Raw genomic sequence first — 27,968 nt, forward strand, 5'->3', positions numbered from 1 at the left:
CAATTCAAAGGGGAAAGAACAGCCTTTCAACAAAAGAGGCTGGGACAACTGGATATCCACAGGCAAAGGAATGAATCTGAACTCCTGACTCACACCATATATAAAAATGAACTCAAAATGGATCATAACCTAAATGTAATGGCCAAAACTATAAAACTCTTAGAAAAAACATAGGAATAAATCTTTGGCACCTTGGAGTAGGCAATGGTTTATTAGATATGAAACCAAAAGTACAAACAAAAGAAAAAAATAGATGAATTGGACTTCATCAAAATTAAAAACTTTTGTGCTGCAAATGGTACTGTCAAGAAAGTGGAAAGGCAGCTCACAGAATGGGAGAAAATATTTGGAAATCATATATCTGACATGGACTTGTTTGAAGAAGATATAAAAAACCCTTGCAACTCAACAATAAAAAAACAAATAACTCAGGATGACTGCTCATGGGGACAGGATTTCTTTTTGGAGTAATAAAAGTGCTCTAAAATTAGATAGTGGTCCAACCGTGTGAATATACTAAAAAATACTGAATCGAGCACTTTAGATGGGTGACTTGTATGGTATGTAAATTACATCTCAATAAAGCTGTTTGAAAAATCCCCAAACAATCCAATATATTTTCAATTAATACCTCCTGTATTGGTGTTCAGGACTCCCAAATTGAATATAGAGTTCAGTTTAGAGCCTTCGATTGGCAGAAAGTGAGGTATTTCAGACACACATTCTTATTTTTTTGCTTCTGTTCTTGGGAGATGTGTATGTGTCAAATGACACAGTGTATAATGTGCCAATACCATTTACAAAATCATGCAGATGTTTTTCCCTCTAATTACTAACTCTTAAGTTCTTTTACCCCCTCACAAAGAGCATAATGGGAAAAGACCTGAGTTTCAGGGTCTGAAGAATTGGATTCCTGTCCGGTCTTGTCATTTCCAAGCTGTGTGACCTTGGACAAATCACTTTCTGGGCCTCCATTTTATCCTTTAAAAAAATCAAAGAGTTTTTCTAATGTTTCTCAAGCAGAGAGAGAATACCATTAATGGTATTTGGGGGAGGCGGGCCCAATTTTTGTGAGATTTCACCCCATGATGAAGAGCATTAAATTTCCCTGACCCCATCCACTAAATGCCAATCATGTCTCCACCCAGTGCCCCATCATTTTGAAATTCACCATCAACATTTCCAAATACCCTCTCTCTCACCTACATTTCTCCAGGGTAACTCTTTTAGCGCCAAACAGTCCTTGCCCCTGGCCATACTGCCTTCTTCTTTAGTAATTTCTGCTTCCACAGAACCCTGATCACACTCATTTCTACCTTCCAGGTCTTTCCTCGGTGGATATAAACATCTTACAGAATCATCTGAATTTTACTACCAGATTGGGAGCTAAAGGGTTGACCAAGCAGAGAACAGTGCCATTTAAGGCATTTCTGAACTGGCAGAGCCCACGTGGACCTCAGTCTTGTGGACATGGCTGCAGCCACGGCCATCATGCTGCCTGTCACACTGTCAGACTGCATGGGGAGCCGGGGACTGAGACCACTACCGGTCCAGTTCCAGCTGGGGTGCTGCGATGCTTCAGATTCATTCTAGTTGATTAAGTTTGAAAATTCATGGCGTGGTTCTGATTCAAAATACTTTTAATGAAAAACAATAAGGGACAATAATGGAAACAAAAAAAGACAACAGCAGAACGAAGATTAGTTTAGAACCCAGCAAAACCCTTCTGGTTTTTGCTTCACATTTCAGTTCTTATCCCAGTTTTAAATATAGCATGTATTAAATATGATGTGAAGTCATATTTTAACACCCTCTGTGCGAATTTTGCAATTCTAATAGAAAACACGCCATAAATTAGATTGAGGGGACTCGTCTTTTCTTCACATCTCGAAGTGTGATTGTGTAGAATGGATGATCAGTCACTCCAGAGACTTTTTTCCCTCTTTTCTTCCAGATTCTACCTCACAATTTTTGATCTAGAAGATGACCCTGCAGTCAGAAGACTAATCGTTGTTCCTCCTGATAAATCATCAAAGTAATTTCTTCCAGACTGACCAAGATTTACACATGGCTTTTAAACTGGTGCTGGTCCTCAGAAATGGAGAAAACCAGATAATGTAGGGGGTCTGCTTATTCAATGATGTATGCCAAATGCCCAACACGATAATATCTGCTGAACGAACAAAGGCTAATATGAATTCACCTCTGTTACTTACCAATAAGACAGCTTCTCCAAGGACGTAACCAGGGAAGTTATTATTGGGACGCTCTGACAACAGAAGCCCCTCCTAAGCACCCCACACCCCTGGTTCCTTGGCAGAGGGTCTGCTCCACCCAACCTCTATCTGAATGTTCACCATCTGGAATGTTCCACTGCTTTTTCCACTTGGGTAGGCCAGAAAGCAAAATGCCAAATGAAACCAAGCCTGGGGCCTGGCTCCTTGCTGGTAGGCAGGAAGGAGAAAAGCTTGTTAGCTGTCAGAGACAGAGCACCCTGGAGAGCTCACCTGATTCTTTTACATTTAGTGTTTCTCCAAAGAGGAAAAGGCCCCGGCCAGCAGCTATGGTGGTTGCTGGTTATAGAGAGGAACGCTAACCTCTGGGGAATGGAACCCGCACTCAGGAGTACCTGCTCTGAGCTCCATGCTCTGCGGCCTTCTCTCACTTTTCCTTCCAGCAATCCTGCAGGCAGGCCTTGTCATCTTGGTGTTGAAGAGGCTCAGAGGGGTTAAGCAACTTGCCCAAAGTCACAGAGCTGCTAAATGGCAGAGCTTCCGCCTGACCCTATGCAAAGTCTGGGCTCTGAATGTGTTGTATCACGAATATGGCTGATACCGCTGCAAGGCGATGGGAGGTCTTGGAAAGCAGCTGGCTCCGAAATTTATACCTAAAGCCTGATATATATATATTTTTTTTTTTTGACTTTCTCACATCGAATGTTCTCTGTATCCTCCGTGCCTACACAGGGCTGGCAGAGAAAATAAAGCCCCCCAGGTAACTGTCTCACACTGAGGAAGTGGTGGGTTAGGGACGTGGGCTCGGCTTCCATCAGAAGCGCCTTACGCAGCCCCCGTGAATTATGGGGTGACTGTGGGGTGACCTGGAGTAGCTCTGTGCGACTGAGACAGGACACAGCAGAGCCTGCTGGTCAGCAGCCTTTCCAGTCTCTGTGTGCAACACCCGCTTCGTGAGAGCTCAGGAACATAAGGACCACATGAAAGCCCTCTTGGGAAATGAGAGGCCCAGTGAAGGGTTTGAGCCAATCAGCTTCTTTCTTTCAAGGAGCAGAGTAATGGCAAAGGGAGATGCCTTTCGATTGACTGAGGTTCCAATGAGCAACAACTGCATAACAAATCATCCTCAAATGGCTCAAAACGATGACACTTCATTATCTCTCACAGTTTCTGTGGTTCAGGAATTCAGGAAAGGAGCGGCACTTCCGGCTCGGGGGTCTCACATACCGTTGTAACCAGACAGTGGCGGAGGCAGCCAGGGGCCGCCCAGGCACCTCTCTCCTCAGGGACCTCTCCAAGGTCTCTCTGTATAGACTAGTTTGGGCTTCCTTACAACAGGGCAGCCTCGGGGCAGCTGGACTGCTTACATGGCTTCTGAAGCTTTCAACAGGGAGTATTCCAAGAGCAAGGAGGAAGCTGCATGGCCTTTTATAGTCGTAGAAATCACACAGCATCACTTCTATCGTACTCTGTTGATCAAAATAGTCACAAAAGCCAGGCCAGTTTCCAGGGAAAGGCTCCACTTCTTGATGGAAGGATGCCAAAGAATATGTGGACATATTTTAAAACTGTCACGCTCAGATTGGGAGAAAGAGAGAAGTAACTGAACTGTGGATAGCATGGGGATGTGGGCAGCGGGGAGGGACACACCAGAGAGTCACTTTCGCCAAATACACATTTCCAGAAGGGAAGCAGACAGGCACGGGTAGACCAAAAGTGTTTGAGGGAAAAATCTAGAAAAGGTTCTGAGCCACAAGGGAAAGATTGCCTAACAAATCAGCTAATGAGGACAAAGCACCTGTCCTTGGAGATTTCCTTCAGATGCAAACTGACCCAAATCTGTGGCCCACTGACTTCTGTGAAAAAAGCAAAATCAAAGTCATGTTCCTGCCATCTAAAGAATAACTATCACCTTGATCACACTCCAAAATCAAGGTAAAAGCTTACAAAGGGTCACAACAGGCTTACAATAAATGAGACCATGAAGGAACAAAGAAATACGTGAAGTGCCTTTTCAACTATACATCTGGGGATGCAGAGGGGCTGCCCCCACTGGGTGTGTACCTGAGTTTCCCCAGTTGGCACTGCAGAGCACTTCAGCTCAGACCTGTTTCAGAGCCCAAGGAGGCAAAGCACACACCTCAGAGTGTTCTCTCTCAGGTTGTGGGAACGAATGCCACTCAGATAGAAGTCTGTGATCTGGTGGTGGTCCATGTAAAAAACCTACAAGACATGCTGCTGGCATACACCAACTTTTGAAATATCAGCTCAGTTTAAAAGAGACTGTGGGGCTTCCCTGGTGGCGCAGTGGTTGAGAATCTGCCTGCCAATGCAGGGGACACGGGTTCGAGCCCTGGTCTGGGAAGATCCCACATGCCGCGGAACAGCTGGGCCCGTGAGCCACAATTACTGAGCCTGCGCGTCTGGAGCCTGTGCTCCGCAACAAGAGAGGCCGCGATAGTGAGAGGCCCGCGCACCACGATGAAGAGTGGCCCCCGCTTGCCACAACTAGAGAAAGCCCTTGCACAGAAACGAAGACCCAACACAGCCATAAATAAATAAATCAATTAATTAAAAAAAAAAAAAAGAGACTGTGGCAGAGAGTGTGGCCAATTATTCCCCAGTATCTATCCATTCTCCCTTTCTGTCTTTTCAGATATATACTCCTGGGTTTTAGTTGAGCATATAAATACCCAAATGATTAAGAATACCTTTCTCAGCCTTTCTTGCAGCTAGTTATGGTCATGTGACTAAGTTCAGGTCTCTGGATTAGAAATAAAAGTGATGTGTGCAACTTTCAGTTCATTGCCTTGAAAATGAAGCAGCCTATCCTGGTTTCCCCTTCTTTCCTCCTTCGTGATATCTGGGAAATAGTGACCTTTGGAGCAACCTTGGGGGAGGGCAGAGCTCCCTACTGGCCCAGACTGCTCATCTTTGGGATGTTATATGTGAGAGAATTCATCTTATTTAAGGCACTTATTTAAGTTATAACCTCCATCGTATTTTAGCCACTATATGATGGGGTCTCTTTGTTACAGCAGCTTAGCCTATTTCCTAACTAATACATAGTCCCTGGACTGTCTCTAGTCTTTTAAACTAAGAACCTAATGTTAGAAAGAATCAGAGAAGAAACACTAGAAACCAGATCCTAAAGATTCCCCCCAATTTGCTCACATCCCTGTTTTCTCTACATCTCCCATCTTCTGAGTCCCTCCTAATTGTCTGAAGTACATAATATAAGTCTTCCATGATTCCATGGATGACTGACACTGACCACTCTTTCAGTAGATGATCACTTGTTAACTCACTCAAGCCAGTTCAAATGAAGACAAAGTTTTGCTCTAGGTCCCAGAGGCCTCAGTGAAAGGTAGAGACATTGGGCCTCATGGGAGCTAGAGCTGGGAATTGGGAAGCCATCCAGGATAAAGCAAATACTCTCTCCATCCCTCTCTGGGGGCTGCCACCTCTGGCCTCTTAGACGTCCCCTCTAAGCAGACCAGCACTCTCAACTGTGAATTCTGCCCTTCCCAACTGTGGCTGCCATGTGGCTGGGTCCTACCTCTACACAGTGTTTGCTCAGCCTCCTAAGGCTGATTCAACCCTGAGTGTCTGAGTTTGAGACAGTCATTCTGATTCGCTGCTGGCCAGCCCATGAACTGACTGGTCGTGGGTCAGGTGTCTAAGCCTAGTTGGGTCAACAGTGGCTGAGGTGGTGGGGAACTGTCTTGGAAAGTGACCTTTGCCCTTCCAAAGGTCCTGAGTGGAGTAGACCATCTGGAAGGAGCTGAGGACAGGGCAGCTAACACGACATATTCAATATACTTTGGCACCCAGAACATATGGAGCATTAATGTATACATATTGTCAAACACGAGGGCTTAATGGGACATTACTCAAGTTAGTAGTGTTGATCAAAGGAGTGGTTATGTATTCCTGGTCTTCGTCTCCAACTGAAAAATAAGTTACTAGGAAATAGAGCTGCTGCTAGGAAGTCTCTTAATTTCTCATAGCACCTAGCAGTGCGCTCTGCAAAAGAAGACCTTCAATAAAAGCTGACCCACTGACGGTAATTTGAGCAGCGCACACATTACATAGGGCACAAGATCTCAGGGAAGAGAACTCATAGAAGGGAAACGTGGGTAAGTGTCATTTTGTGGCATTTCAGAACCAAAGACTAACCAGACATAACCTGCTGAATTTCCAGAGAGAAACAAGGAGGGAACAAGAAAGAGGTGCTGGGAGCATTTGGGGGATATGACAAGATATCTGCAACATCAGAGCACATTTTCATTTCCCACAGGTCACAGAGCTCTCAGGTAGCCAAACCAGGGCCAATAAAAGAAAGATATTTACTGGATTGCATAACCCCAGGGAGATTTTCAAGCCTCTAATCAAGGGTGGCGGATGGAAATACCCAGCATGTGGCCATCTAACCGCCCAAGCTATTCTCATCCTGGAGAATTCACAGAATCTATTATTCTGTGGTCTCATTTACAGTATCCCAAGTCTCAATTAGATCTCCCCCGCCAATGGGATAGCAAAGCTCTATAAGACCCACGGAGAATCAAAATTCTCATTGCAGGCAATGATAACCAGCCCCTCCTGTGAATTCTTTTACCAGAGGGGAGCATTTGGTAAAGAACAAAATCATTTTATTTTATTTGGTAAACAATAAAATCATTTTGGTAAAAAATTATTTCTCCTGATTTTCCTCCTCGGGCTCCACCTTCCAACGGAAGCACCCAGGGAGGCGGCCTGACAAGCTAGCCTCAACCCCCCTGACAGCTTCACATCCCTCCACGCACCCCCCCGCCACACACACACACAAGCACACTTTGCTCTGGCCATTTGTAATCTCTGTCTCTGAATATGCTATTCCCTCTGGCTAGATGCCCAGCCTCGTGCTTGTTGCTGGGTCCATTTTTATTTATGCTTAATGACTGGGCAGAGATTTCACTCCTCTGAAGGCTTCCCATATCCCCTAGGAAAAACAGTCATTCGCCACTGTCCCAGTCATGTCCTCGTGTCCCCCACAGCGTGCTGTTCCTTCCTCTATTACAGCATTTATCACATCTTGGGGTAATTATCCCTGGGGCGTTATGTTTCTCCCTTGCCGACTATGAGCAACTGTGATCTGACTGAGCTTTGTGTTTCTTCCAGAACCCAGGTGGGCGGGGCAGTAGCAGGCACTGTGCAAATGATCTGTGTTTGAAGGAAGAGGAGGAAGAGTCAAGACAGTGAAAGGGTACTGGGTGGGGAGCTGAGGGCCACAAGCTGTCCACGGACAGACAAATGTCCCCTGCACAATCAAACAGCACAACACAGCTTGTCCTCCAGCTCAGAAAACTTGCAGAGAGACAGTAAGCCCCATACTCGGTCCCCCTGCCCCGAACCTTAGCCCACCTGCCTCAGGAAGAGCACGCTCTGCCATGTGTCCAGGCGGGATCTGCCACACGCCAGGGAGAGGGAGGGACAGATGGGGGCAGAAGCCAGGACGGGGGAGAGAAGGTGAACGTAGGTGGGGAACGGGGGAGATCGCAGAAACAGCTCTGAAGATGAGCATGGTGGCTACCAGATCAGGAAGCAATTACTGTCGTGAATGGAGAATCATTCTGACTTGCTTCTAAACGAGGGACACGTTAGAAATCCTCAAATGCCTGCTGTGGTGGTTAAAGAAATGGAGGCTTTAGTGATGCAAACACTCGGTTACTAAGAAGAGAGCCCCACAGACACAGAAAGGCACAATCAACCTCTCTCAACCTCCTTCTGGTTCTTCCAATGAAGTCAGCATTTCTGCCTCTCCCGGCCCAGGTGGGCTTTCAAACTCTCAGATGAAAAGTGAAGAAACGGCGTCCGCACTCCTCCTGTTAACTTTACCTCCAGCGGTTTTATTCTAGGTAAAGCCAAATAAATTCTTTCAGGGTGACGACTCGCTCCAAGGACCCCTCTAACGATGCTCTTGACATTGTCTGGCGGCACGAGTTTTGTGGTAAGTACTGACCACCCAACGAATTCTAGGTTGTGACATTTTGGGTTGGATCCCCTAACCCCAGACTACTATTTTTTAAAAATATATAAAGCTCTTTTCCATTCATACTTGAAAATGAAACAAAAAACTAGCACTTCTCCCATCTCATGCCCTCCACGATTTCTCTACAAATCTTTGGCTGCACAGTCACTTGGTTTTATCTTGCGACAGAAAGCAAAGGTCTCCTCCAAAAGCATAAGCTCCTTTTCCTCTCAATTATCCAGTGGGAGGCCTGGAGAGGAAGGGCAACTGGAAGATGCTACAGCAGGTTCTCCGGTCCCACAAAATCAGCATCCCCACGGTGACCTGCCGCAGGCCATTTCTACCCCTGGCCACCCCCATGCAATTTATCATCAAATCTTGACGATGCCAGCCCCAAACACTTCTTGAAGCCATCGGCCACTGCTGACCACTCCAGCTTCCTTCCAAGTTATTCTCCTCCTGTCCACCAGAGGGAGAGGGTGTCACGTGGATTTTCGGTCCTTTAAATGCACCACGCTGTTCAAATGCTCAATCCTGGATCTTCTACCCTACAGTTCCTTCTGCCGAGAAGGTTCCTTCTCCGCCCCCCACCCTGCCCTCCTCTTATCCAGTTAATTCCTCCTTATCCTTCCCATTTCAGCTTCAGCATCACTTTCTCAGGAAGGTCTCAGTACCCTATAGAGTCCTGTCACTCGCTTCCAAAGCATCCTGTCTTTGCCTTTTCCACACACTCCTCACACCAGTAACCAACTCAATGCCTGTTTTTCCTACTAGGGTGTAGGTGCCATCAGAGTAGAGAGCACACTCATCTTGTTCCCTATTACCGCCTATTCCCATCTTCCATTCTAAAAGCCACATTTTTTTTCTCCCATTTTAACATTCCAAAATTGGGATGCATCTTAAAATCAACAGTCTGTCATCATTTGTCACCATTTTCTCTTTCTCAGCATGACATAAAATAATAGTGGGTCTTACACTTGATGGCATCTTGGTGTTTGTCAAAATAAGGTATGTCCCTGTATCTAATGGGCACAGTGCCTGGCACATGGCAGCCATCAATAAATACCTGATAAGTACATACTGACATACACACACATTTCCCGAAGATCTGATATTAGTCGGGTTTTCCTACGTCACAAGTACACCTTAAAATCTCAGTGACTGACCACTTTAGAGGTTTATTATCTTGCCATGGGTCTGCCGGTTGGCTGTATCTTTGTGACCTCAGCTGGGACTGACCTCAGGCTGTGGGTTGGGTTCAGGTCTGACCCATGTGACACTTTTCCATGGACCAGTAGTATATTTGTCTCATAGCAGATCATTAGAATGAAAGAGACCAAGCACAGGGGCACAGCACGTTCCAATCTCCCTTCTTGTCCGTCTAGCAACATTCCACGGCCAAAGCAAGCCTGGCATCCACAGGTAGGGACACTTCCTCTGGCTACTGTCACAGGCTAGAGGTGGGGAGTAAAGCCCTGAGAGTAAGAATCCGCCCACCATAGGCCCCGTATGGAGGAGAGGTCTGTGAAGGGACACCAACCTCACATGTCCACAGCACTGAAGGACAGCTCCCTTAATGGACCATACAGAACATGGCCCTGGTCACCACGCGTGAAAGCCCCTGAGTTAGCAGTGGTGGTCTGAACAGGTCAGCCCTCTGCCCAGCAGGCACAAGGACCCTCCTCCTTGGCTCCCTCGGCTGTCAAACTTTATTTGAGGTATTTATTTGAGAGGATAGAGTAAGAAGCAATCACCATCCCTAATTCTTTCTTTTTGCAGCTGATTATGTAACCATTGTAAGCCTAGGCTCCGGGTCCCAATCTGAGTGGGTGACTGGCTATTTTATTTATTAAAAAAAATTTTTTTAATTGAAATACAGTTGATTTACAATGTTGTGTTAATTACTGCTGTACAGCAAAGTGACTCAGTTATACACACATGTATATATATATATATATTCTTTTTTTTCATATTCTTTTCCATTATGGTTTATCACAGGATATCGAATATAGTTCTCTGTGCTGTACAGTAGGACCTTGTCATTTGCCCATTCTCTATATAAAAGCTTACGTCTGCTAACCCCACCTCCCTCTCCACCCCTCCCTAACCCCCTCCCCCTTGGCAACCACCAGGGTGACTGGCTAATTTAGGTCAGCTGGGGCATTAGGACCAGAGGGTGAAAGACCCAAGTCCAACTGTCCTAAGGTGACTGGACAACAGAAGTGTTGATGGTCTTGGTCAGGACTTTAAGGAAACTTGGAGGAGTTCTGGTGCCCTGATTTCAGTCCCAGGGCTGTTGTGGAGACAAGAGTTAATGAGGCCTGCACACCAAGTACAGAAAATGAACGTCTCAAAATGCAACCTGGGAGATGCCCCATTAAGCAAGCACAGCTCTACCCAGCACCTCTCCCCACCAGGAGGGTGCACCCTCAACTGTCCCGATTCCATGAAGACACCGAGTGCTTTCACAGCTCCCTTATGTCCTCATCTCCCTTTGCTTTTGCACTTTGGTCACTCTCCAGCAGTTCTGTGTCTCTTTACTTGTATTTCTGCTGTGGCACTTGGCGTAGGGCTGTGCTCTGCCTGATGTGACTTCCGGGGAGCCGTATGGATTTGCTAGGGCTGCTGTAACCAAGCACCACCAACTAGACAGCTTCAACAACAGAAATTTCCTGTCTCGCGGTTCTGGAGACTCGAAGTGCCTCTTCCCCGGCTTCTGGCGGTTTGCTGGCAATCTCTGGCATTCCTTGGCTCGTAGACGCATCACCCAAGTTCTACCTTCATGTTCCCATGGCCGCCTCCCTCTGTGTATCTGTGCCCAAACATGCCCTTTTGATAAGGACACCAGTCATATGGGATTAGAGGCCCACTCTCATGCGGTGTGACCTCATCTTAACTAATTACAGTGCAATGACCCAATTTCCAAGCAAGGTCACATCCTGGGGTTTAGGACTTCAACATATGAATTATAGGGGAGAACACAATTCAAGAGACACCAAGACCATTTCTGTATCCCCTACATGCAGCTCAGGGCCCGGCACATGGGGGCACCCCATTATGCGCCCCCTAACAAAAATGAAAAAACAGGACAAAGCTGTCACTGTTAGCTTCTGGTGAGTTGCCAAACCTCATGGCCAGCTTTCTAAATTCTCCTCTAAGCATTATCACCAGTATACAGCAAGCAAGATAAAGAAATGGCAACCCAATTGACAATATACTCAATTAACTATCCTGGTATTGGTGGCTTCTTCAGAAGAGCTTATCTTCCTGGCACTCCTCAGGAGGCGGGAAGGTGAACAGGCATCATTGGTCTTTCTGACTGCGAGGGAACCTTGAGTACAAAGAGAGGAAATAGGCCAGCCTCATACACAACCTCCCCTCTGAGCTCACAGGACCAAGGCCGGGCCATGTCTGCTGTTCCTGGTCCCAGGGCAGTACTAACCACACGGCTACATCACGGGGTGATGGAGAATGGTAGCTCGTACATCAGAGGACCTGAGTTCCCATTCCTGGCTTCACCACTTACTCGCTGTGTGGACATGGCACAACTATGGAACCTCTCTGTTCCTTGGGTTCTTCATCTGGAAAAATGGGGGTCATTTTCTGTGAGAGGATCCTCCTCTCACAGGGATTTTGTGAGGACTGAGTAGGAAAATGTAAGTAAAATGCTTGGAATGGTGCCTGACAGTTAGTGCTTAAAATGATGGCTATTCTTATAAACACCCTGCTTGATCTCCTTCCAAAGGACTGACTCACCATCACCTGAGTCTTCATAAGCTCTCTGTTCCTAGAACGATCAGAAGTGGGGCCCACTTAAGAGGTATTCATGGTATCGGTTCTCTATTATGCCATAACAATTACTCCAAAAACCTACAGGCTTAAAGAACCAAACATTTATTATCTCACAGTTTCTGTGGCTCAGAAATCCAGGAGTGATTGAGCTCTGGCTCAAGCCTCTTACAAGGCTACAGTTGAGGTGACTCCTGGGGCTGCAGATAGCTCAAGGTTGCACGAAGGGAGAGGCCACTTCTGAGCTCACTCCTGTAGCTCCTGGAGGCCTCCATTCCCTGCTGGCATTTGGTCGGAGCCCTCCCCAGTTCCTTGCCGCGTGGGTCTATCCATGGTGCAGCCTACAACATGGCAGCCACTGCCGTCAGAGTGAGCAAGACAGAATAAGCAAAACAGACGTGGAGTCTTTTGTAATCTTATCTTGGAATTGACATCCTATCACTTCTGCTGCTATTTTCTTTGTAAAAAGCAAGTCACAGTTTGTACACCTATGTTCACAGCAGCATGACTCACAAAACCCAAAAGGTGGAGGCAACTCAAGTGTCTATCAACAGATGAATGGATACACAAAATGTGGTACCAATGTACAATGGAGTATTATTCAGCCTTATTTAAAAAGGAAGGAAATTCTGACATACACTACAACATGGATGAACTCTGAAGACATTCCATAAGTGAACCAAGCCAGTCACAAAAAGACAAATACTGTATTATTCCATTTATATGAGGTATCTAGAATAGTCAAATTCATAGAAACAAAGTAGAACAGCAGTTGCCAGGGGTTGGGGGAGGGGGAATGGGGAGTTATTGTTTAATGGGTATAGAGTATTTTAGTTTTACAAAATGGAAATGTTCTGGAGATTGGTTGCACAATAAGGTAAATGTACTTAACACTGTTGAACAATATACTTAAAAAATGGTTAATATGGTAAATTTTATGTTAAGTGTAGTTTGCCACAATTGAAAAAAAAAGTTAGTTCCAAGGTCCAGATCACATGCAAAGGGATGGGATTATACCAGGGCATGAACCCCAGGGGCTGGGGACCACTGAAGGCTGCCTGCCACATTGCCATGTATCCAAAGTTGGAAAGAATCTCTCTGTTCAATTAGGACTGAATCCAACATATTTAAGGCCACCTGAGTGCTGGCCACAGCCCATATGCGCACAGCAGCACCTGCTGACCCTCAGATGCACCCTCCCAGGGAAAGTTCCTAAGCAACAGAAAGCCATATGCAAAGCTTGCTCCAAAGCCACTGCTTGTGGAATTATCTGGTAACAGGTTATGCTTCCAACGAATGAAGCCGCAGTTACAATTCGATTCCACCACAGTGTTCTTTGGTCTCCAATACATCCCATCTGGAATCGAAAGGTACAGTAATGACTGCACTTTCATGGTCCCATTCCCGCCTCCGAGTCCTGGCAGGGTTTGCTGTTGCTTTGAAAGGTCAGCGTAAGGAAGGGAACTAAATGGGGACAAGAGGAAGAAGGAAGGAGAGGTGCACCCAGAGCTGGAGTCTCTCAATGGAGACACGACTTTTTCATACCCTCATCAAATTAGGAGTATTTCAAGCACCCTAGTTCCTGTCTTGGGGTCAGTTTTCTCCACTCCATCAAAACAAACATTATAAAATATAATTTTCTTTTCCCACATCAGCTGAAAGCAAAGATGCATTTTTCAAGGGCTGGAAGCCGAGCACAAGCAGATAGGATGTGTTTTCACTACATGAGCTCACGTACAGAAGGTGTCCAGCACAGTATCTGGTGCAGGGGAGGGCTCGATAAATATTCGCTATTATTAAGGTGACAATAGGTCAAATCCTACATGGTATAAGACGATATGTTGTCTACTCAAGAAGCCTCTGAAATTCCTCAGGAAGACACTACAGTCTCTCAAAAGCCCAGTAGGGGTCAGGTTTTCCCCCAGCACGGGCACAACACCAAAATCCTTTTGGTGTTCCTTTTAACACCAAAAATCAGCAGTCAGTTTGCTTTAGCAGCTACATGATAGAGAAAAGCATACCCTTCAATACCAGAATCACACTCGGAGCAGAGGGGGGTTTACATCGTTAAGAGAGATGCAAAACTGCAGGCTGGCCAAGGGAACGGAGGTCCAGATTACCATCTCATGTGCACTGGGGGGGCATACTCCCATCGAGGGAATGACAGAATCATCTGTTCTGTTTAAACAATAATAATAATACTTTTTACGATTATTTTAATAGATTATGGATATTTGAACTCACATAACTTTAGCACGTGTACAGTGTAATACTGCACAAGGTACAAATTAAACACAGCTTAATAACAACATCTTACAAAGAAATCTTTTCTAGTCTTCAGCACTCACTGAATCCACTCTGTGCAGGGCACGACCTGTGGTACTAGGTAGGATCTTGTGTGATTCGAGAGGCCAAGAAGCTTCCTGTTCTTAGGTAGCTAATGGAGATGCCTTTCCACAATGGGCATCCTTGCTCAGAAGCTGTCACACTGACGGCAGTGGACAGCTGTTACCCATGCCCTGATGGGACTAGTTTTCTGAGAGCACGTGCAAACAGAGCTTATTTTCTAATGGGAGGTCATTTGGGTATGGAAGGCACAAAGCTGAGATTCTAAGGTAAGTTGCTCCAAGTAAGACATTTGCCAAGAGTTGGGCTTTGCGTGTATGTGTCCACCACCAACTCTTCCTACCCCTCATGCTTATAATATGAGAGTACAATATAGAGAGAGAAACGAGCTGGACCTGAACCGGCCTTCAGAGGAACAGTTCTTCTTAAGGGCAAGCAAAAATCTGCTTCAGCAAAATGCTGGGATAGGCATGGGCTGGGGGGGGAGCATTGTAGGTGCTGCTAAAAGCATCAGGATGAATTCCCTAACTTTCAAGTTTTAGACTTGAAAGTCCTTTTGCTGACCATCTCAGGGCACCATTAGTGAGTCTAGGATACATAAACGCATAAGAAACAATATATATGGAAAATTTTTCTCAATCCCGCCTACCTAAGCTAATATTTACTTGATTCTGTGATTACTGTTCCTCTACCACTGCCGGTGGCCAATGGCCAATGGCCCAACGCCATATGCTTTGGTTTATAAAAATGTGACTTTGCGTAAGCCTAGAAACACCTTGCCGTTCACCACTGAATCAGAAGTTTAGAAATCCCTAGGCAAATGGCAAGATTAGAAACCTCTCTAAAGTTAGTGGATAACAGCGGTTCACAGATTTGCACGTGAATTCGATTCACCTGGAGGGCTTGTTAAAATACAGACTGCTGGGCCCACCTCCTGGGTCGATTCAGTGGACCTGGGTACATCCTGAGCTTTGCATTCCCAAAGAGTTCCCAAGTCATGCTGATGCTGCCGGTCTAAGGATTAAACCTTGAGAACCACTGGTGAGGAGGAGACACGAGGAGGGGATTTCCTAGGTCAGGACAGTCAGAGGCTAACTCTACCCAAGACTCACCTCCCAGAGCTGCTCTCTGTACAAATTTTGGCAAAGTCCATGTAGGTACACATTTTGTCTTCTCTCGTCTATGGACCCCAGGCATACGGATTTGGATGGCTCATAATTCCTTAATTTGTGGCGCACTCTCACCAGTGGTCTATGCATGACTCAGTCATTCATTCATTTTTAATAACATAATAAACACCAACCAAAATAAAAGCCGGGACCTTGAAAGGAACCTGCACTTAACTTCATCTTACCTCCCATCTTTCCTGCCGCCCAACATATGAATTAACCAGCTATCCATCTTTCTCTTGCTTTTCTTTTTTACAGTATTATTAAATTTATAAACTGTGGTACAGTCATACAGTGAAATACTGAATAACGGTCAAAACAAATGAACTCTGCCAACAAACTATAAAATGGACGGATCATAGCAACATAATACTAAGTGAGAAAAGTAAAGATTACATACGGATGATACCTGTTTATAACATTAGAAATCTATACTTTTTAGGATGCCTTAAAATTGACATGCATTTTTAAATCTTTGTATTTTTTTCTAATCACTGAAGAAATGAATACATGTTTACTGGAAAAGAGACAATGAGTAAAGAAACGTACCCAGTCAGTTTTAACAGGGGAGGATATGACCCCTCCATGTCCTTCTGGGTTTCCTAAAAAGCTCCTCTTTCCATCCCCAAATGCACCCTTCAGTTTCCATCCAACAGCTCTGAGGCTGAGAGCTCTGATAGGAATAGGCAATTCATACAAGAGGAAACAAAGCAGTAAACAAACACCCAGGGGAAAATGTTAACTTTGCTCATAATCAGAGAAATGCAAATTAAAGCATTTGGGGAGCTATCATTCTATGACTACTAAATCAGCAAAAATGGGAAAAAGGGAACAACAGTGAATGCCTGGGATATTACTATAAACCCGACACGTGCAGATGATACTAGCAGCAATGGAGAATTTTTTTAAATTTCCAAACAGCTGTATGACGAGGTGTAGTCATGAACTGTGCAGATGTCTCACTCTGCCGAATTTATCCTGAAGAAGCAACTCAATGGAAAGAAACAACCTAAGTGGCCCCCAACAATGCAACAATTTAGAAAACCACAGTAGAGCACCGTGACGGTGTGCAATGCAGCTGGACAAATTGCAGTTTTGAAGAGAAAATGTATATTTGATATTTAATGCGTGAGAAATACGAAATGGTAGGTGCATTGCGGTTAGAGCCATGTGTACGAGGGCTTCGAGGTAAAGAGCAGAAATTAACATGGCTGCTGTATTTGGACACGGGTGGGTGTTGTTTTCTTCAGTGTTACTGTGCTGCGGTGTCGTAATTATTTTTTTTAGAGCTTGAGAGGCTCCTACCTTGAGAACTTTCACAGCTTTCCTCGTCGCTGTTGTCTTGACAGTTATTTTGCCCATCGCAAATGAAGCTCTTGTCAATGCAGAGGCCGTTCTTGCAGTGGTAGCGGGCAGTGGAGCAAAGCAAAGGGTTTGCCGCTGTGAAGGGAAACCAGAGCAGGTCACCAGGGAGGTTCGCCAGTCCCCTTAGGACCCCCCAGAACCTTCTCCAGCCAGGGGTATGTCCTGCTCGGCAAGCAGCAAGCTCACCTTCTAGGATGGCTGACTCAAAGCCCATCCTGGGAAACTGGTCAGGCAATGACCTGGACAGGACGAGACTTACTCTGCCCCATTCTAAAAGCTCCTTCTCCCAAGTCATCACGCTGGTGCCCTATAACCATACCAACATGGCCAGAGGGCAACGCCTCGCCCTAACTGGTCAACCGTTAAGCGGGCCAGCAGCCTCTAAGGGGCCTGGGGCAAAACCCGAATCTCCCAGGAGAGTCAAGAGTGGAATGGTCGGTAACAAAAGAGACACACAGAGAAGAGCAAAGCCAGACGGAGTAGATGGGTCGGGGATCCGTGAACCTCTGCCACTGATGGAGTGATGGCACGATCTAATCCAAGGCCTAGGTCAGATCCTTCTGGTTCCCTAACTATGGACCAGCCTGGTAAGTCCTCATGTTTCCTTATGGCTCACCAAGGTGAGCTCCATCTCTGCTTTGCAATCAAAGAAGCCCATTAACCCACTGGCTCAGCCTGAGCAGCTCCCTGTTGCAGGCACTTTCAGGAACCCCCCAAAAAAATGACAGAAATGGCCCTTCCCCTCAAGGAAGAAGGTCGCAACCAGCCAGCATAAGGTCAGCACAAAACCACTTAACAACATGTAAGCAAATCTGCATGGAAAATCACTATTTCTACAGCACAATTTATCTTACTTCCTCACTCCTTGCAGTGCAATTCAAGCAAGGCTCTTTCCAGGGCTCTATTTTCAATAAATAAAGCAGCAAAGTAGAAATTACTCCAGCCCCCAGTCTGCCATTTATTAGCTGTGTGATCTTGGGTAACTTACTTCACTTCTCTGAGCCTCGGTTCCTTCATCTGTGTGCAGAACTGACTCCATAATTTGCAGGGCCTAGTGCAAACTGAAAATGCGAGGTCAACTGTTCAAAAATTATTTAAAACTTCAAGAAGATAAGTGCTGGGCATTAAACCAAGTGTGGCGTGCTTCTAAGCTAAGCACGGAGCCTGTGCAGGTCACAGGTCCATGAAGCTAGCCCTGCTACTTACAGCATTAATTTGAGCATCAAAGGAGATGACATGTGAGAAAATGTACACAGCAGAGTCTGACACGTAGCACAGGCTCAGGAAGTGTTGGACATGCTCCCCGAGTTACGTCTGCCTCGGTCCCCCAAAGTGTGGTCCTCCCTGAAGGAGTGATATTGGTGATAACGAAGAGGGGTCATCATGGGATCTCGGGTCACAAACTGAGCCGGCATCTGCATTATACGTGGTACGAAGAGCACCAGAGCGGGATGGCACAGCCAGCACTGAAGACGGCTACGGGATCAGGAACAAGTCAGTGCCGGCATCTCTGGATGGTCCTCACCAGCAGGATGGCAGTTGTAATTTATCTTCCCCATATGCCTCACGGAGCGATTGTTAAGATGCACAGAGATCATAGCTGCAGACTTCGCAGGGCCCTGGAAACCCAAAGGGCTGTGGAGTTTTTTATTTTTTAACTGTTCAACTCAGAAAGTTTGATTTGAAAGGTCAGAGGAGGTAGAGGGATGGGGAAGCCGTGCTCTTAGTTTTGAAGATGATGGACCAGTGTGAAGCTAAGCAAAAGGAGTCTGGCCTGAAAATGGAAGTTTTAATTATTTAAATCGCTGTGGGCCAGAGAATGGTTCCACTTGATCATGCTGAAACCAAGGTCTGACTTCAGCCAAAACCAAAATGGGGAAACCCGAAACCATAAGTCACATTTGGTTTCTGTCCAAGGCAGCCCTCCAAACCCTTCAGCATCCCACCACGGTGGCCTCTGGCTTCCCTGGGACCTTGTGGATCACATCTACGCAGCCAAAGCGTCAGCAACGATCAGCTCACTCGAATGGACAGCCTCGGAAAGGCACCTGAATTGCTCCAAGATGGGGCTGCTGCAAACTTATGTGAACCGCCCCAGTAGGGAAGGCGGTGCTGAACTAACCCTGCAGACGCGATGGCATCTACTGACTTCTCTTCAGCCTTAGACCCTTTCAACCTCACAAACTTTCCCAAGGAAAAGAAGTCACATATGTGTGCGTGTGCACGTGTGTATATACACGCATACCACATATATGTGTATATATGTACGTATGTGTATATCCAGATCACACATATCTGCAAATGAATTAAGACTGACTATATCTTAAGACACAGCTCTACTGATAAAGAATCCACAGGGACTGAAAACCAGTTTCAGTGCATAGAATGAATATATATATTTGGTTTTAATGCATATAATCAAAAGGACTAGGACCAGAATACAGAAGGAACTCTCACAACTCAAAAGAAAAAAGACAAACAACTCAACAGGAAAACAGGCAAAGGACATGACAGGGCAATTCCCATCAGAGCAATGGCAAACGCTCAACAACAACTTGAAAAGATGTTGACTATGGCCAGTAATGAAGCACCACTTTAACCGCAGCAGACTCACCAAACTTAAGGTCTTAAAATCCCAGGTTGCTGGCCAGGATGGGGAAGGAGAGGAAGTCTCAGAGACGACTCGTGGGAGTGCAAATTGGTAGATCCACCTTGGAGACCAATGTAGTGATACCTGGTGATATTTAAGGGGCATATGCCCCATGGCCCAGTCATTTCACTTCCAGCTACACACTCAGGGGAGAATCCTGAACAAACAAAAATGTGTGCTGAAGCACTGTTTGTAAAATAAAAATATTAGAAATGACCCAAATGTTCACCCACAGGAGAATTAATACCATGTGCTACACTGTTAGAATTCTACAGGAGGGGATGGCTAGCTTTTTCTGTACAGGGCCAGATAGTAAATACTCTAGGCTTTGCTAACGTTTGGGTCTTGCACTGTGTCTTAACTACTCAACTTTGCCATTGTGGTACAAAGCGGCCATGGACAGTTCATAAACGAAGGGCAGGGCTGTGCTCCAATAAAACTTGATTTACAGGTAGTAAATACGTTTAAAGTAGGTAACTTTCAAAACAGGGCGTAGGCCAATTTGGCCCAGGGGCTATCGTTTGCCAACCCTCGCTGAACAGCAGTGAAAAATGAATGAACCAATAAACAATAAGGTCCTACTGTATAGCACAGGGAACTATATTCAATATCCTGGGATAAAACATAATGGAAAAGAATATAAAGAAGAATGTATATATGTAGATAACTGAGTCACTTTGCTGTACAGCAGAAATTAACACTGTAAATCAACTATACTTCAATTAAAAAAAAAAAATCAAAAAAAAAAGAATGAACCAGAATCAAGATGGATCAATCTCACAAATACAATAGAGGGGGCGAAGTTATAGAAGATATATGCAAGTCATATAAGAATAAAAGTTACAGAAGAATGTGTATAGTGTCGTACCAATTAGATGAAGTTACCCATGCAAAAGAATACTATCAATTATTGAAGATACAAAAATATATACTTGCACTGGAAGAAACAACCTTAAGTTCAGGACAATGGATGCCTCTGGAGAGAAGGGAGAAGGATAGGGTCAGAAAGGGGTGTACTGTAGACTTATAATATTTGGGAACACTTTATTATTTTAAAACTCTGAAACAAATAAGGCAATATGGTAATATGACTTTTTTCACTGAGATATAATTGACATATAATAATATTATATTAGTTTCACGTGTACAACAGAATGATTTGATATATGTATATACTGCAAAATGATCACCACAGTAAGTCAACACCCATCACCACACATAGTTACAAAATCTCTTTTGTGATGAAAACTTTTAGGATCTACTCTCTTAGCAACTTTCAAATACACAATATGGTAGTATTAACCATAGTTAATATATTTATAATATTATAATGTATTATTATTATAATATAATATAGTATAGTATTATTAACTATTGTTAATATAGTTATAATAATTTAACCATAACTATAGGTAATATGATTTTTAAAACAGGCTGTTGGGAAACACAGGTGTTCATTTAATTTTATTTTTCCTTTTCAGTATGTTGGAAAGACTCCACTAAAAGTTTCTAAGAGTCTAGTCTGGCAGAGATGTCTCAGGGATCACTCACTTTCCTTTTCCTTTTCTCTTTTCCCACAAAATTCTCTCTGGCTCACAAACCCCTGTCTTCAGTATCTTTCACACTTAGGTGCCCTGTTGCTCAGAGAACACAGGTACACGCTGGTAAACAGACACACCTGGGATTCCTCCTTGTCAAGGGCTCCTCATAAAACACTGTGTCCCCCCACCCCCAACGCAGGGCAGAGAAACAGAGGCAGAGGATGCTAGAGGAACCTCCCCAAACCCAGCAGCAAGCCAGAAAAAGGCCTCCGAACCATCAAAACACACTTCGGGATGTTGTTGTCCTTTAAGTGCTGGGGGTGTCCTCAGGAAGGGCCCTCCAGCCTTCCCCTCCCCCAGGTCTGTTGATTCTCCGGTTATGTAAATTCCAACAAGGTTTGTGTTCCAGTTCCCAAGGACACGGCAAATTAGAAGGGAGAGAGGACGCCGTTGCCAACCTGCAGACAAACTGCCAGCAAGAAATAAAAGTTGACAACCATGGGAGGGGACCACAAAGCTATAAAAAGCCACCTGAAGAATTCCAAAAGCAGAGCAGCCTAAGATAGCTTCAAAAGGGACCAGAAAGTTCTAAAAGGAGCCAAAGGCAACCCTGTATTACAGCCCAGTCTAAAAACTAACATTCCTAAGAACGGCCCTGCACCGTCACCAACAGAGGTAGACACTGAGGAAGCCAAGAGGAGATCCCCGTCAGAGGCACACTCACTTACCCAGAGTAAAATCTCCCCAAAGACCCCAGACAGCTCAAGTTTCACTATATTTCTTCCAGGACCTCTGCAGCATTTACCAGGCTTAAGCCAGATTTCAGGGTGCATGTATGGTGGACCAACCCTATAGGCTCTGGTGGGGACAGAAGTCAAGTCTTAGGGGTTTCTGTGATGCCGTGGATCCTCACCCAGGACCCTGAAACATAACTGATCAACAGGCGGCCCATAAACCGACCACGAAACGCTTCCTGCTTTGGGATGTTATATCTCTGCATCTTCTAGCAATATTTAATGTGCTCCATATGTATGTTTTCTTTGTCCTTCCTGAGGTTTCCCAGTCACTGAAAAAATGTATTATTTTACGCTTAACTAGGAAGAGGAACATTGCATTTTATAGTATTGATTTCAATAAGGATGGAAAACTGTCCGCAGAGTTAACTTCCAAAATTCAACCGCGACTCCAAAGTTCCCCAGCTATTATTGCCACCACAAACACAGAGATCTAAGAATCTGTTTCCCAGCCCACAGTACTCAAGAAAGAGAAGTTGTCTCTCCCTGCCAAGGGGAGGGAGGAGCGAGAAGGTTAAGCTCAGTGGTTAATTAAACTGGTGGCATTCACCTCAACCACATCTGAAGGAAAGGACCCAGGGCCCACTGCAGTCATCCAAAAGCAACTGACCAGCTTCAAGACAGGAAATGAAGCAATCTGTCTCCAGCGGGACGTAGGAAATGTCACCTTTAATCCATTTCAAGTCTGTGAAGTCGGCCCCTCTCCCACCTCAAAGGGTTCTTGACAAAACACATCAATGAGGACCTCCTGGCCACCAGCCCCCACATCCCCCATCTGCGCCCCATCCCACGGTGCTGCCCGCCCACTTCCTCGCCGAGCATCCCAACCTCATGGTCTCCGTGGGGATCTTGTCTTCCCAGCCCCCGTTTCCCTGGGAACCAGGCAACTGGGGGAGATGGAGCTGCTCCGAGACTTCCTCTGTTCCAGGACGGAGGATGCCTGGCCCCAAGCCTCTCTGCAAATCATCCGACACATTAACAAGCACTGCTCCTTTGTGGCCTGGAAAATGCTGGCAGCCTGGACCTTCCAAGAAGAGGTGGCTTGTCTGCGGCCAGCTGCAAGTTCTTGCCTTCCTTTCAGAGTCCACCCCACAGGACCTCTCCCAGCGGCCCTTGGCCCCCGAGACAGATCAGGGCCATGTGCAGCCGTCTTCTGTCTTCCGAGTCTGCAGGAGGGGAGGGGCCACCACTCTGGTCAAGCAGGAGGAGGCAAAGGTTCCTCAACCCCGTCTGCCTTTTCCCCAGCCTCTAAGGACCCGAAGGATCGGAACTTTCACAACCCTTTGAGAGGCAGCGCAGTGGCAGTGGCAGTGGCAGACCCTGATTCACTGCTAATGGCCGTTTGTTTCCTCCTCCTTGTAAAGGTGTCCTGGGACTGGCTACCTCCTGTCCAACCCCCCAGCCTGTCTCCCGCCAATTTCGACTTCACCGCTTCAACCACCACCCTTCTGTGGATGGCTCCCCAAATCTTCCCTCCAGCGATAATCCTCTTTCTCCTGATGCTTCGTGGACACCTCTGCCTAAGGCCCCCTCACCTCAAGCTCTGCATGTCTGAAACTGACATCCTTCCCTCTCTCCCCAACCTCTCCCTCTCTCCTTGGATCCACTTCCACTAAAGGGACCACCACGTCCCAGCTCCCCAGGCTCCAGCCATGCTTGCCCTTCTCCCTCTCCTCGCTCTGCACTCAGCTCAGAATCAACTGCTCCTCATTGCGTATAAAATACAATCCTAGATTGTTAACTTTATTTCCTCTTCCAGTTTTATTGAGATATGATTAACATACAGCACTGTATACGTTTAAGTTGTACGGCACGATGATCTGATTCACATACATCATGAAATGATTATCACAATAAGTTTCGTGAACATCCATTATCTCATATAGATACAAAATTAAATAACTAGAAAATAATTTTTTTTCCTTGTGATGAAAACTGTTAGGATTGACTCTCTTAACAGCTTTTATATATAACGTATAGCAGCATTAATGATATGTATCATGTTGTACATTACATCCCTGGTACTTATTAACCAGACTCTTAACTTTTCATGACCTGCCCCAGCCTACCCTTCCGAGCGTACATTTTTCTGTAATGACTGGCAGTGAGGTTAAGAAGTCCACCTGGGTTCAGATTTCAGCTCTACCACTCACTAGCCACATGACATTAGGAAAATTCTTTAACTTCTTTCAGCCTCAATTTCTTTTTCTGTAAAATGAAAATAAGAATAGTGCCTCTGTCTTAAGATTTTGTGAAAATTAAGATAATGCACCCGATACAAATGAACCTATTTACAAAACAGAAATAGAGTCACAGATGTAGAAAACAAACTTATGGTTACCAAGGGGGGGCGGGGGGAGGGATAAATTGGGAGATTGGGATTGACATGCACACACTACTGTATATAAAATAGATAACTAATAAGGACCTACTGTATAGCACAGGGAACTCTATTCAATACTCTGTAACGACCTATATGGGAATAGAATCTAAAAAAGAAAAAATAAATAAAAATATAAAATAAAAATAAAAAAGTTTTAAAAAGGGTACAAATGAACGTATCTACAAAACAGAAATAGAGTTACAGATGTAGAAAACAAACTTGTTACCAGGGGGTAAGGGTGGGGAGGGATAAATTGCAAGATTGGGATTGACATACACACACTACTATATATAAGATACATAACTATAATAATAAGGACCTACTGTATAGCACAGGGAACTCTACTCAATACTCTGTAATGGCCTATATGGGAAAAGAATCTAAAAAAACCAGTGTTTATATGTATATGTATAACTGACTCACTTTCACTCACCTGAAACTAACACAACATTGTAAATCAACTATACTCCAACAAAAATTAAGAAAAAAAAAAGTTAATGCACCTGAATAACTGAGAATCACATGTGGCCCACAGCAGGTGCTCAATAAATGCTTGTAATAATAATTATCATTGGGGATACACAGTATAGTGGTTAAGAGTTCAGACCCTGGATTTATACTGCCTAGGTTGATGTTACAACTCTGTCACTTACTGTGTGACCTTAGGCAAGTTATTTAACCTTTCTATGTCTCATTTCCTTATCTACAAAAAGGGAGTCATAATGTTATCAGCCTAAAATATCACACGTGTAAAGCATATAGAAATGTGCCATATACATAGTAAGTACTCAGTCATTGTCAGCCAAGTGGCTTCTTATGCTCTGCACAGTCTGCATACCTCCCTGCCACTGCTGAGCCCTTAGCCTAAAAGACTCCATGGAACTGTACTGCCAACTTTTAAATGGCACCCATCTTCCTAGGTCCATCTCCTTCAACAACTCCCACTGATGAGCCCAGAGGGAAATAATCTCTCCCATCAGTGGTTCCCACAGCACTCTCCACTGTCAACCCATATTGTATTTATTTGGGTATGACTCTTTCTGTCTCCCTTGCTTGAGGATCACCTCAACATTGCCAAGGTCCTGCATCTGACCCATCTCTATATCCCCTGCAGCATCTTGCAGGGTGTCTGCACAGAAACTGCAGAAAGAGAGTGAGAGTCTGAAAGAAGGTAGGAGCTGGGGTGAATGAACAATGTGCAGCCTAAATGTGCCCTCTGGGTGTATATCTGAAACCAAAGGAGAGGGCCAAGACATCCCCATGTTGAGAATATATCCTGACCATCCGTCTTCTTCTTTAACCCTCTGTTTGATTAGTTGCTTGATCCACTCATTCCACAGATATTTAGTATTGCCTATAAATGAAGCACTCTACTAGGCACTGGGGATAAAAGAAAACCCAGTCTGTTCTTAAAGAGCTTACACTCTAGTGGGGAGACAGGCAGGTCAATGTGCACTGAAGATAAAGCATGAGAAGTGTAATTTATTCCACATGCATTTATCCCGTGCTAAGGCTGAGCCAGACCATACACTTGGCACTGGGAGTACAGCTGTGAACCATGCAACAATACCATCTCAAGGCCATCAAGGTGTAGCAGAGAAGGCAGAAAATAAACAAAAAGTGGTGGTAAGTGCAGAGGAGAAGAGTGAATCAGGGGAAGGAGACAGAGTGGGAGACTGGAGAGGAGAGGAGTTATCTGTACAGGGTGTTCAGGGCAGGCCTCTGATTAGCTGACATTTGTTTGGAGGAGGCCCAAGATGGTGTGCCAACACACAGAATGACCAGCCCAGGCTCGGCAGACCAGGAACAACTCCCTGAGGAAGCAGGTCATACAGGAGCCTTTAAGGGGACCTTGCTGATGGAGCTTAGAAGCATAGGGTGTAAGCACCCTCCCGCTCCTCTGCTCACCCAGCCCCTCCGACGTGAGGCACAGCTCCCTGAGGCTTCCACTCATGGATCTGCTGAGGGGTGAAGAAGACGTGTGGAATCTAATCTGGGGTGACATGAATAAAGCTACAGAAATACACAAGCACCAAGGGGCTCCATGATTACAAAATATAGACACACTGGCTGAGCAATTCAGCTCTTTAGGGGGACAGGCAAGAATTCATCAGCAGTGGGAGAAACACAGTCCAGTACACAGCGGTTTTCTGAGCACAACTATGTTGAAAACAGCAGCAGAAGATCCCACTTGAAAGAATTTTCCACCGTGGTCACCCAGACCGCTCTGCCGTATCTCAGTTCCTGGAAGGAGTCCTTGTCCTCCCTGACGGAGGACCTGGGGAGAGCTGTGCTGCCAGCCCGTCCAGGGCTTCACCTCCAGCCAAGGATGTCTGAGCCCAAGGCAGGAGGAAGAGGCCAAACACAGTAAAAAGGAGAAAGGAAGGAAGCGAAAGGGCAAAATCTCAGCACTGTGGTCCTCTAGAAGGAAACACAGGTCCTTGCTTATCCTTCCTCCTGCAAAATGAATGCAAACAGTGGAAAACACATCCACAGAAATAAAGTTCTTTAAAAATATGACTCTCCAATTATTTGCTGAAGTCAAGACATCATCCAACAAAACTGCTCCTTTATCTTTTATTTCTTTTTACCATTTTATTATGGAAAATTCCAGTTACATACAAAAATAGAGACTGGCATAGGGAACCCCTGTGTTTCGATCACCTGGCTTTAATAATTACCATTACAATCCAAAAATGGGCAGAAGACTTAAATAGATATTTCTCCAAAGAAGACATACAGTTGGCCAAGAGGCACATGAAAAGATGCTGAACATCGCTAACTGTTAGAGAAATGCAAATCAAAACTACAAGGAGGTACCACCTCACACCAGTCAGAATGGCCATCATTAAAAAGTCTACAAACAACAAATGCTGGAGAAGGTGTGGAGAAAGGGAATGCTCCTACACTGTTGGTGGGAATGTAAGTTGGTACAGTCACTGTGCAAGACAGTGTGGAGGTTCCTCAGAAAACTAAGAATACAATTACCATATGATCCAGCAACCCCACTCCTGGGCATGTATCCAGACAAAACTATAATTCAAAAAGATACATGCACTCCTATGTTCATAGCAGCACTATTCACAATAGCCAAGACATAGAAACAACCTAAGTGTCCATCGACAGATAAATGGATAAAGAAGATGTGGTACATGTATACAATGGAATACTACTCAGCCATAAAAAGAATGAAATAATGTCATTTGCAGCAACACAGATGCAACTAGAGATTATCATACTAAGTGAAGTGAGTCAGAAAGAGAAAGACAAATACCATATGATATCACTTATATGTGGAATCTAAAAATATGACACAAATGAACCTATCTATGAAACAGAAACAGAACTACGGACATAGAGACCAGACTTGTGGTTGCCAAGGGGGAGGGGGTTGGGGGAGGGATGGAGTGGGAGGTTGGGGTTAGCAGATGTAAGCTTTTATATATGGAATGGATAAACAACAAGGTCTAACTGTATAGCACAGGGAACTATATTCAATATCCTATGATAAACCATAATGGAAAAGAATATTTAAAAAAAAAGAATGTATATATATGTATAATGAATCACTTTGCTGTGTAGCAGTAACTAACACAACAATGTAAATCAACTATACTTCAATTAAAAAAAGAAAAAAATTTATTTTCCAGTGTCTAAGCAATAAACCCATAATTAAAATGAAAAAAA

The 27,968-nt window shown here is 44.9% G+C and overlaps 1 protein-coding gene across 3 annotated transcripts in view; it reads right to left on the reverse strand.

The window, feature by feature from the left end:
• Positions 1 to 27,968, reverse strand: part of LDLRAD3 (low density lipoprotein receptor class A domain containing 3) — a 276,561-nt gene that overhangs the window by 121,345 nt on the left and 127,248 nt on the right. For all 3 annotated transcript variants that reach the window (XM_082343835.1, XM_082343834.1, XM_082343833.1), the window contains one exon: positions 16,854 to 16,988. In XM_082343835.1, coding sequence (XP_082199961.1) covers positions 16,854 to 16,988 — 135 coding nt within the window. The remainder of the gene's footprint in view (positions 1 to 16,853; positions 16,989 to 27,968) is intronic.

The sequence above is a fragment of the Balaenoptera borealis genome (genome assembly GCF_965194805.1).
Source record: "Balaenoptera borealis genome assembly, chromosome: 11".
NCBI classification, from domain to species: Eukaryota; Metazoa; Chordata; class Mammalia; order Artiodactyla; family Balaenopteridae; genus Balaenoptera; species Balaenoptera borealis.